This window comes from Manduca sexta, chromosome 18, assembly GCF_014839805.1.
Source record: "Manduca sexta isolate Smith_Timp_Sample1 chromosome 18, JHU_Msex_v1.0, whole genome shotgun sequence".
Classification (NCBI taxonomy): Eukaryota; Metazoa; Arthropoda; class Insecta; order Lepidoptera; family Sphingidae; genus Manduca; species Manduca sexta.
Genome location: NC_051132.1, coordinates 10,993,228 through 11,005,572, shown reverse-complemented (window position 1 = coordinate 11,005,572; position 12,345 = coordinate 10,993,228). Strand labels below are relative to the sequence as shown.

Below are 12,345 nucleotides of genomic sequence, written 5' to 3'. Positions count from 1 at the left end.
AGGAAGTACATATGTCGTATCTCTGTTTGTGAATAAATGGACATATGAATTTATTATTTTGGCAGAAGTACTTTGCCCACACAATACATATAAAAGTTAGATAGTTATTTTCTAAAACGATACTTAATTCTATATTTTGGACAACAATATAACAGCTTAAGGCGATACCTCAAGGTCCATTTTCATACATTTTGTTTCGGCTTTAATCTGGGTAACTAAACAAGTATTGGCAAGTAAAGAATTTAAATTCACGTTTAGTTAGTGATTAGTTCTCGCAGTTGAAAGAAAAACGTAAAAATAATTAATAATCATGGATATTTCGGCCTTTAAAATTTAATATGACGAAATTTTAAAGGCAGAAATATCCATGATTATGAATTTAAATTTTACTTCAATACTTGTTTAGTTACCCAGATTAAAGCCGAAACAAAATGTATGAAAATGGACCTTGAGGTACTAGCTATAATATCAGGCGTAAATTAAAAAAAAGAATATTATGACTTCGTTTGAACTTGTAGTTTAATTTTTTGTATATATAATTAGGTATAATTTTTGTTTATATATAAAATTATGTTTAGTGTGAGTTACGTAAACGTTTTTCTTCCTTTCTTTCAATCATACATCGACTAAATCATTAGACTGTTATAACCACCCCGTGTGTTCGTCTGGCGTTTGTGCGCATGCGAGTTGCGCCACTGTCTGTGACGTAGCATGTTTACACCCCGACGGATTCGATTGTTGTGTCTATGTACCTACCCCTGAATGGCACGTCAATATCATAGAATTTTGTATGGGAATGTGTACTATTTGATAATATGAGTTAAAAATCCTTTACTTATAAGTATATCTACTTCATCTATAGAAATAATATGACCGATAAAATCAAATTATAAACAATGAGGATGGTCAAAAAGAGTTTGCTGGTAGCTTGTAAAACAAGCGATTTAGTTTACCTCGAGGATAATTATGTTAGTCGAAGTCAGTATTGTGGACTAATGGTTTGATAATAGAGAACCACGTTGAGATCATGCCCTTTTAACTGGGCGACTTTTAAGAACTAGAAATATTTTGATGACATTACTGTGATTTTATAATACATATTAGATTAAGTGCAGGAAGAACCTTTTCGCATAACTTTGGCTTGAAATGAGAATACATAATATTTTATTTCACATCGCATTAGGAACGATCACATTTCAAAATTATAGAAAATAATTTTACAATTAACGCTGAACTAAAATATATTATGTAGGTATTGATTACATTTATATAATATAAAAGAATCTAAATGGCATCCTTGCAGATTTGAACCATAAATGTGCGCTCAAAGGACTACTATTCAGAGCTATAAAACAACTTTAAAAATATAAATGATACCTTTGTCTATTTTTCTTTCGGGGGGACTTTTTTATTTATTCTTTCTTATCTTGTTACCACAAACCACACGATAAACAAATATTTTTTCCTGCTATAATATATAATTATTATAAAACATGTAGGTATATAATGGAACAGCTTTTTGGGCGTTTTAAAGATTGAAATAGGTATTTATGAAAAAATAACGCCAATAAATGAGGATATCTCATCAAAATATCGCCAACTCAACAGTTGGCGTTTAAGACCTGATTTATTAGCCAGTAAAAATGCTTTTGTCAGTAGGTCACCTAAACACGTCCTCAGCTAAAACACAAAAATTATAAACATACAACTTTCGAAAATCACCGTGCCCCAAAAAAAGCGATAAAAAAGGCCTGAATATAACACTTTACAAAGAGTGACTCGATTAAAAATTCTATGTTTTGAATAAAATAAATACTTATATTAGATATAATTTTTTTTTATACGCTTTATTGCAACTAACACAACACTCAGTGAGAAATATATTCACGCACGCGTTATATTCCCATTGAACTACAAAATGATCCGAAAATCGGAAAAGTATTTAGGATTTTTTGTGATAATATTCGTTATATATGGATAATTTTTGGCCGAGGTAATTAGATATTCGGTTTGATTTATTAGAACAATGTCAAAATGACCTTGTACCTACAAATGGAGATACCTATTTTTAAGTTTGGAACCTCGGGTAACTCACAGTCCATAAATACAGACTAAAGTGGTTCACTCATAAAGCAACGTGACGTGTGCGTTGTGCGCAGTTATCTTTGTATGCACTACGTATGATATCAAGGCCTATTGTAAAGTCAATTTCACACATACATTTAATAATTAAAGAGTTCGAAACTTACGATTGCTGTTGCTGAACTGTTGCTAGACAAATTACTAGGCATTATGAGACCTTAGGGTGACAAGTGCAGGACTTTGTAATTCAAAGTGCGGGTGGCATCTGTAATAGTAGTCTGTGGTAACAACTGTTATTGAGCAGACGTATTGCGATTCATCAGGCAAGCGGCTTGCACGTTTTGTCATTTATTTATGTACTTATATGAATAAATATTACAATGTCAATAAAATTGGTTCGTCTTTTTCTTTGTAATTGCTATAGAAATTAACAAATTGGTGGGGCCCATTTATTTGGTCAGTCATTGGTATACAAAAAATTTACTACCCGGTGTGCACCTCTCTTTATCACAATATATGTACTACATGTCCAATCAGAGACAATTCTTTTTTTTTAATTTATTATGGTTCTGGAAACAAGTCCATAATTAGTGACAATTCACAAAGTTAGAGTTGCCAGCACAGTTTAGTTAATCTCTCAAGGCAGTCAATGGTACGTACTTAGGTAGGTAGTCGGTTGTAAAAGTGGATTAAATGAATATTATATAAAATAAGTGTTTTTTTTCAGACCTGCAAAATACCTCTGGTGGCTACCACAAGTACACAGTACAGTATGTCGTTAGTATTTTATGCATGATATATTAAAGCTAATATGATGGCAACATCATCACGGTATCTGAAAAGTTTAATTCCTAGATATAAAACTGGGCCACTGTCACAGCGCACTACAAAAAAATATCAGCTATTTTTAAAATCAAACTCGAAATGGAATTGACACCAGTCGCAGATGTTATTTCGTTTGTGGTCGCCGACGCCTAAATCCACTTAATTTAAAATGGTTTGGTATAGTTTGAGAAGTATTTTAAACTAGGTTACGTTGGCAACCTATGGCTATATTTGGTCACACTACCTTATATTATCGATATTTAGTATTAAATATGGCAACCCCGCTTATGATTGCGCGGTAAATCCTAACCATAGACAAGTGTAAACGGCAACTCTATGTATATTTTGTTCATAATATTACTAAAAAGTATTGTATTTCCCGAGGACTCTTGACATTTCTATAAATAAACCGGTATAAATTGGTAGGAGTAACCCTTGGTCAATCATTTGCTGCTATCGAATCATACGAGAAGTGCGCCAGACTTTGTTCCCGCAGTGCTAGTAATTGTGTTGTATTGTGCATATTTCAAAGTCTAAGAATCTCATTCAGCAATAATGTAAGTATTAATTATTTGTAGTGATATCAGTTTACAGGAACATTAGGGGGGTATTGTATAGGTTTAGAGCACAGTAGGTATTCTCGGTCGGAATTTTATCGTGTTGGATGTTATTATATTAAGGTTTGAGAAAATACGTGGAATAAGTGATTGATATAGACTGATAAGGCGACAATGGAAGTCTTTGAATAGCATATGGGATATATGTGCTGATATTAATTAATTATAATTACAAGTTAGTAATTCAGTCAACAAAGAAGTTCTATACAGTCATAAATGGTGACGTCTTGAACAAAAATGTAAGTACCAACAATGACGTTTTACAAATAGACGCCAATACACTAACAAAATGGCACATAACAACGGCGCATCATTTGCTATAGTCACGTACCTGTACATATAATTACAAATTGGCTCGAAGAAGGAATAAAAAGATGCAGCATACATTCGTTGGAAAAGGATATATATACATCGACAGTTAGGTAACAACGTTACTGCCGCACGCTCATTGGCCGTCAAGTCGGGCAATTACCTTACTTTCGTCTTGTCGGTATTGAGCTCGGACAACGTATCTATGTAATAAAAACATCTTAGGTACCAATATTCAAATAAAAACAAGATATAACATGAAACAAAGGACGGTGGTGATCACATATAATATCAGCCCTGTATTATATACTTGCCCGCTGCTGAGCATGGGCCTCCTCTACTACTGAGAGGGATTAGGCCTTAGTCCACCACGCTGGCCTAGTGCGGATTGGTAGATTTCACACACCCTTGAAATTCCTATAGAGTTAAAGCAAGCAATAATTCACAAAGAATACACACATAATTATTTTTTTAGAAAAATCAAAGGTGTTTGCCCTTGGGATTTGAACCTGCGGATATTCGTCTCGGCAGACCATTCCACAACCAACTAGGCTATCGCCGATCACATATTACTTAGATAATACTTAGAAAGTATTCGATCCGACCTCTCGCTCGTTTACTACAAAAATTAAATGCGTTAATTCCGTACAGAGAGATCCCTTTGGATACTCTAACCTACTTAAATAAATAAAAAAAAAACACGTCGAATTGATAACCTCCTCCTTTTTTGAAATCGGTTAAAAACAAATTTATGTATGAGAAGGTTTGTGATGATGGATGTATGGATGATTGTTCCTCTTTTACGAAAAAAATACTTAACGGATTTGAATGAAACTTTACAGTAATATTGGTTATACATCGGAATAACAGATAGGCTACAATTTATAATGATTTTGTGTAATTTGGTCATAATATAACGACACATCAAGTAAGTCGGAAAAAAATTGCTATCTTGGCGTACGCTGCCTAAACCGTTGGAGTTATGCAAAGATGATGTACCGTAGTATTGTTTGTCTTAAATAGTTCTAAATAAAAGTCTGCGACAGTATATATCCATCTTTTATGTGGAAGCCACTATGACCAAAATAGTGAGCCATAAATATAATTAAATCGGATGCTTTTTTAACGGAACTATTAACTCATACACGCGGGCGAAGCCGCGAACAAAAGCTAGTAATATATATAATTATTATTAAAAAAATATTAATATGACAGGCTGGGAGTACCTACCTACATTATTTTTCAGAAAGAATTGGTTTTGGAATAATAAGATAAGAAGTAATTTGCAGTTCAAATTATTGTGGCACGCAGAGTTGAATCCCAAAGGGACATATACTATATCATCATCATGAGGTTTTATATTTTATGTCTAAGCTCTTAGCAATCCTCCTCCCATGTAGAGTTTAATTATTTTCAATTGTTCTGGGTAGTCTTGCTAATTTTTGTTGGCAGGCGTTTGTTAATAATTACTATTTACTACTATTATGAATTAGGCGTTGATCGCGGTTCCGATAGTAAGACCTTCCTCTGAATAAATTATGGATCCTCCTAGATGACGACGACGGGGACTTTGCATATTTTCTTAAACATCTTTTTTTTTTCTTTATTTCGCGGAAAATGTGTACCACAACTGCAGAGCCTCAAGGTGGGCGACTAAATGGTTATGTTGGGTTTGTCGGCCTTATGATCCAGGGTTAAGTCAAGTCAAGTTAAGGGATAGCTAGTAAACATCGGTCGGTCGCCGCGCCATGCTCATTTCCTAATACTATCATTAATAACAAATATTTTCACCAAACATCCTGGTTTTATTTTCTTATATTTAAAAAAAATTGTGCAGTTTAATGCGAATATGGAGTGTGCGTGAGTGTATTTCTGACTGAAGGTATGAAGTTGACGCTGCTACGAATTCTGTAAAGTAGTAAAAGTGGCATTAGGACACGTAAAATTGTTCGCAACTTTTTTATTTTACACCTACGGCGCAAGTAACTTATTGTAGTGTTATTTTCATGTAGATAAGTATGTGGTTTAATTTAGTAACGCAATGTCAAAATGACCCTGAGTAGGTATCGCCTTATGCACGATAACACACTTAAACTCCGCAATGGCCATCTTCGGTGAACTAGGGACGGCTGCGAGTTCCTCTGGCAGAAGATATTTCCATCCGCAACCCCCCCTGTACAGTTGCCGCCTAGAAGGTTCAAAAGCCTCCAGTCCACAGACTCCAGTTAGTCGTCTACCTGGCATATGACACTCTCCTTCCGCGAGAGGAACACCTCGCAGAAGCGGGCTGCCGCACGCTAGGACCTCCGGCTGTTGATCATAGATGCCATGGTCGCCAGTGAAACATTTTCTTCGACCGTCCATAAACATCTGCTATTCCGGATTTTTGATAAACTATGCTATCAGTATCTCTCATGCCGATTAAATTCTACATTTGAACTATATTGTTTACAATCAATTTTGTAATGTTTTGTTTGTTTCAGAAGTCAGCATGAGGATACAAAAATTTAACACATTGTTGGCCAAAGAGTCGAAGCCGCATGTCCTAAAAAACTGCAGTCTCGTTATAGACGCACAGAACTATTTCTATGAAATGTACAAGAAAAGTGAGCTTTCGGCTAATTACGGCTGTGAAAGTAACCATTTTGCGAATTTCTTGAAAAATGAACTCGGCAAGTTTATCAAAGCCAATGTAAAGTGTTACTTTATTTTCAAAGGAGGGTCGAAAGATATCGAAAAGCGACGCAATAAAAAAATGACTCAGTATTACGGAAACTTTGTATCGACAGTGTTCATGAAAACTATTTGCAGACAGGTGCTGGAAGAGATGGGCTTCGACTACGTTATATGCGAATTGGAAGCCAAGGAGCAATGTGTCGCGCTCGCTAACAAACTGAAATATCCAACCATGAGCAACGACATTGAAGTAGGCATCTTAAGTAATTCCTACATCAATTATTATCAAGTTTCTTTCAATCCTACCACGAATGGCATTCAGTGTAAATTGCTACGATTTAGCAATTTCTTAAGAAAATATAAATTAACTATAGAGAAGTTTTCCGTTTTTATTTTGGTTACCGACACAACAATTTATCCCGAAGGATTTTTCGCTGACTTTTTGAAAAGATTTGAAGTACGAAATCAGCTTGCTGCTCAATATGAAATAATACTTCGATGGCTATCAAGTCAATCAAAAGACGAAGCTCTTAATGAAGTTACAAAAACATTCAAACCGAAAGAAAGGAATGATATCTTACTAAAAGAAAAGGATATATTAAATGCGCTTCGCACTCCACCGTCACTCGGTATACCCTATCATTACTTCTTTAACAAACAACAGATCCACATTACGCCTAATGATCTGCAGTGGTTCGAGAAAGGCATAGCTTTAAGATACATCGCCATACCGTATATAAACTTGTACACCCAGGGTATTATCGATGGTGGTTGGGCATTTCATGACCGTTCAATGCCTGATGCACTCCTGTTTTCTGCGGACATCATCAAGTATGCCCTCAACTTATTATCCAACTACAGCAGAGACTCTTTCCAAATTGAAAGAGATAATGGCGAAAGTATTAAAGTTAGCACGAAAATGCCGGATGTTCCAAAACCAGATTATACGGTCAGCAACGTCATATTCGAGGACGGTTGGGATCGCGTCGAAAAGCTTCGTTTATTGAACATTTTTATAGGCACACTATCAGAGGTGCCAAATGGGAATTCTTGCAAGCATTGCCGTGTGAGGCAAGATTGTTGATGGTGGCTCTGGTCTACATGGCGCAGAAGCACGACACGTGGGGGGAACGCGAGGCGTACAGCGTGCTGCTGTCGTTCGCGGTGCTATGCAACGACGACATCAATATGGAAAAGCACGACCGCGACTGCGCCCTTCTAGACCTCACTCAAAATTACATGACGGAATGTGAAATTGATAAAACGCTAGTTTACCCCATGTTCCAGTTCCAATACTGTCTCGAGCATATGAATTATTTGAACGCGCTATGTGGTTTCCAATACAAAGCTACAATTTACAGCAAAACCAATAACAGCAAGTTAATCTATAATGTTCTGAAGAAGTTAAATGAGTCCGATGTTGATCCACTCGCACAAATATCCCAGATTTTGAAATCGGCGCCGACTGTTGTAAACTTTATAAAGAAGCTTGTAGACACAAACAAAAGAATCATGCCATTTAAAAATTTATTGTAAGGTAATGAAACCCTCGGAGGCGCACAATTTTTAAATCTTCATAAAATCCTTTAATAAATAATATAAGAGAAACCTTTGATTAAATTGCAACATAACTACATATTATAAATTTAATATTAAAAGAACTAATAAATAACGTCAGTATGAACAAATAACACCTAAAGCATAGATAGTGGGCCTTGTTAGGAACCGGGCTATCTTCAGTTTGTCGATTGATATATCTCAATTCGCTAAATATACATCTTATTGTTTAGGTCATGTTCACATTTCGTTAAGGATCTAAATATATCATGATATCCTGTTCCAACAATGCCCGCCCTCGGATATTGAAGCGACTTAATACTAATTGTATTAAATATTATTGTGCTAAGAAGTTTTTTAAAACCATTTTTTTTTTATTCTATTTAGAAGTATTTTTTTATGTTCTTGGGCTCACCATTTCTCGGGCTGTATTTACACCCATACTGTTACAATATTTTGTATAAAACATTTACGAGTTGATTACGGTAGTTTACGATTAAGTTATATCTATCTATGTATCATTGAATGAATCAATATTTTTTTATTTTATATAAAAAATACATTTATTACATAAAATTTAGTATAGCGGTGGGAGAATTCATTTTTGTAATATACTAGCTTTTGCCTGCAGCTCAGCCCGCGTGTCAAGTTTTTCCGGCATAAAAAGCAGCACTAGAAAGTAGTACAGCTTCCTATTAGTGAAAAAATCAAAGTCAGTTCAGTAGTTCTTGAGATTTGCGCGGTCAAACAAAGATAAAAACTTAACTTTTTATAACAAGATTAAATCAATGTTACTAAAATTATCATGAACAAGCTTTGTCTATGGGTATGTTTTTCGTAGGTAACCTATTCAGCTATTTTAGTTCATAAAAACCAGATATTAAAACAATATAATTATCACCTTTAACGCGGGTTGAGACGGAGGCAAAAGCTATTCATGATTTATATGTTATATAAAAAAAAATATTCAAGTAAAATAAGGCTACAGAAGATAATTGCCAGTGGTTTCCACATTACGCTGAGCCTGTGTTTTGCGAAACGAATTATTATTATATAAATGATTATAATTTGATAAGCGTAAGTTAGTGAGCATTTATATTTTGTATTCGTGTGTATAAGTTAAGAATAGAGTTAATGTGAGATTATTCTTATAACTACTGCTATTGTACATTACAGTGATAGACAGCAAATAATACAGTGACATCGCTGAAGTGATGATATTCACTGCCTAGGACTGTTTTATTACTGTACTATTTTCTAGGATAACAATCAGATTGTCTTCAAAGAAACGTATGTCCATTACAATCCAATTGTTTATATTGACTGTTAAAAATAAATTTAATAAATTTATAGTAATCAAAATTATTTTATCATTTCACTACCCGAGGCTAGACCGACTATATTTGCCATAGGGGAAAATTAAGTGCTTATACTATATAATTAGGGGCCGTTCCAGTATTAAAATTAAATGCTTATACTATCTAATTAGGGGCCGTTCAATAACGCAATTTGAGGGGGTCTTGTAAAACTTTACGATACGTTACAGGGGCGGGAGGGGGGTCTCCTACAAAGTTATGTAACATTGTTTTTTTTTTTATTTTAAATCAATAACGAAGGGTATTTTAGCGATTTTCCGGTATTTTGCGTAAAATAATTGTGAATAATCCAAAAAAAAATTGTCACTTTAGAGTTACATAACTTTTGAGGGGCCTACATGAAAACGTTACGGCGCGTTACATGGGGAGGGAGAGGGGTCAAAATTGCGTTACGTAATACTTTAACGACCCCTTAGGTAAGCTTTCGTGAAAAGGTGAATGGGGCGGGACGCCGACGCCACACTGGCGAGACGTGAACAGTTGTAAATTGTAATTTTCTTATTTTTCTTTATTTATTTCCACATACAACAATTTTACGGGTAATATACCCAATAGAATAGTTTTGTACACTAGTTACTATAATATTTTATTATTAGTTTCTATTACATAAGTGGCCGATGTGAATCCCGTCAAAGAGTATGCAAATATATTAATCTGGTTGGACAAAGCATTGAGCACACGCAGCGTGCATGCCGTAATGAGTATGACGCCGCCGCTCTACATACCTATACAAGTTTATATAGTAAGTTACCTAGAGTAAACACAACGTTACGTATGAGAATGATATAAGTATCCTATCCATAGACTTATAGATAAGATATATTACTCCCGTACATTTTTTGTTTTATATTAGCGTTACTATTGTAGAAAGGCATCTTGGTTACGGCCGCAGTGCTGCCAGGTAATGCAATTACGCTACGATTGCAGTACTGAGGTCTCGGGTGCGTGTGTATAAATAATGAAATACAGATTTTTGTCTTTTTTTTTCAGGTTTCGAATTAGAAAATAGCTTGCGGTAACTTAAAAAATGTTCGGTGTATCTAAAATCTATACAGATTTTTCATGTTATATACAGATTAAACTTGACAACCTGGCAAAACCGTAACAAATAGGGCGCCAATGTCGGGTCGTCGTACTGCCGCGTCCGTTGTTTGACAAAAGCTGTGTCTTCGTAATTACATTTTATATACTGCATTAATTGAAGGACAAATTGAAACATAATTATATTACGTTCTATCATAACTAGTTTTCGCTCGCGGCTTCGCTCACGTGAAGGAGTTTTCTGGGATAAAAGTCCTGCTTTATATTTTCCTGGGATAGAAAGTAACCTATAACGTTCCCAGAGTCTTAAACTATCTCCATACTAAATTTTATAAAAATCCTTTCTATGGGTTTTAAGAAAATCGATAACATAGACAGAAAGTAATGTATGACAATATTTATCGTTTACCGAAGATTGTAAAGTAAGCTTTATAAACATTGGGACTAAAAAAAACAAATTCGGTAAAATCTGTTTTAATGTGTAATGTTCGCATTAACTTATGAAAGAAACCTTTGTCGAAACGAACGAAGTCGAAAATATTTACAACATCAGTTTTGATACATGGAACGGAACTAAAACCGTGACTGTAATTTTTTTTAACAAATTACCATACGCTTGCATTAAGGATATTGTTTTCGGCTTAAAAAGCATGGCCACAGTGTGATCTGGCTCAGAGCATATTGATATATAATTTGAAACTGGTTTTCTATAGTGGACTGTATATCTTGGACAATAGAATTCATATCAATTCGTGGTTTGTTTTTGAAGTATGGGTCTTTGGTTACATGTAGTGATTCATCCAATATATCTGAAGCTTTTACACATGGTATGGAAAATGGTGCCTTTTCAAATGATTTCGTTTATTTTTCATTGGAACGTTACGGTTTCTTTCTCGTTTACCGATTTTAACAACTTTTTCTACTTGCGAATCAAAAGTTTCCATGATTTTTGGTTCTGGTCTTTCTAATACGTAGGAGTCCTGTTGGCTCTGATAGAAATCGGGTTTCGGTCTAAAATTACGCATGTAGTTTATAGGATCATCTTCAAAGAAATCTGTTACCGAAATAACAGAAGTCTTGATTCTTTCTTCTGGGACATTATTTAGTTTGTGCGCGAGCTCTTTTTGAGTTTCAATGGTGTTATTATCGATATCATAAATTATTTCAATAATATTTTCAGTCCTAACTTCTTGTATAGTCTCATTGTCATTTTCTTTAAAACGATTTCTTCTTTTTCTCTCGGTTATTGTATTTTCTCTTTTGATGAATTCTTTTTAACCTCCTGTGTATCTTCTATTGTAATGTTACCGTCAGAGTAAGTCTTTTTCATCTTTTAGTACATCTATGTATTTGGTCAGTACTTTTTTCAATAATTTTATAAGATTACCGACTTTGCTCTTTTTATTTGGTGTTTCTTCATTTAAGAACTTCACGGTCGATGTGAAGTCTTCTTTGATATGGATAAGTGTAGGTCGGATTTGGTGGTTGAGATAATTGTATGTTTCTTTGATGTGTGGATGTTAAATCTTTGGAAGTGACAATCTGTAACAAAACAAATAAAACATTTACGTATTCCGTGATAAATTTACCTAATAGATTTGCCTATCCCAAACAACCTAGCGAATAGGGTTCTGCTTAATTTGTGCATTTAAAATATTAATTATAAAATACTAGGTTTGGCTCGCGACTCTGCCCATATAAAAAGCCTTCTCTGAGATAAAACTTGCAATGTGTATATTTCCGAGCAAATATCTAGTCTATAGGTATATTTTAATAATACATGGTCTCTCGTCTGTGATAAACAAAACGCACAATCATAATATTAGAATGATACACTATTAGGTATAGATTATATATACTTC

The 12,345-nt window shown here is 34.5% G+C and overlaps 1 protein-coding gene across 2 annotated transcripts; it reads left to right on the top strand.

Moving 5' to 3' along the window:
- The first annotated feature begins 3,242 nt into the window (after window positions 1-3,242).
- LOC119189619 lies at window positions 3,243-9,428 on the top strand. 2 transcript variants are annotated; one of them, XM_037439811.1, is made up of 2 exons: window positions 3,243-3,464; window positions 6,317-9,428. In XM_037439811.1, exon 2 carries the CDS (start codon window positions 6,325-6,327, stop codon window positions 7,591-7,593), a length of 1,269 nt encoding a protein of 422 aa, XP_037295708.1. In that variant the 5' UTR covers window positions 3,243-3,464; window positions 6,317-6,324; the 3' UTR covers window positions 7,594-9,428. The 2 variants fall into 2 exon arrangements, with proteins under 2 accessions (XP_037295708.1, XP_037295709.1); XM_037439812.1 differs by having other exon boundaries at window positions 3,276-3,464; window positions 6,320-9,428.
- The last annotated feature ends 2,917 nt before the right edge of the window (window positions 9,429-12,345 follow it).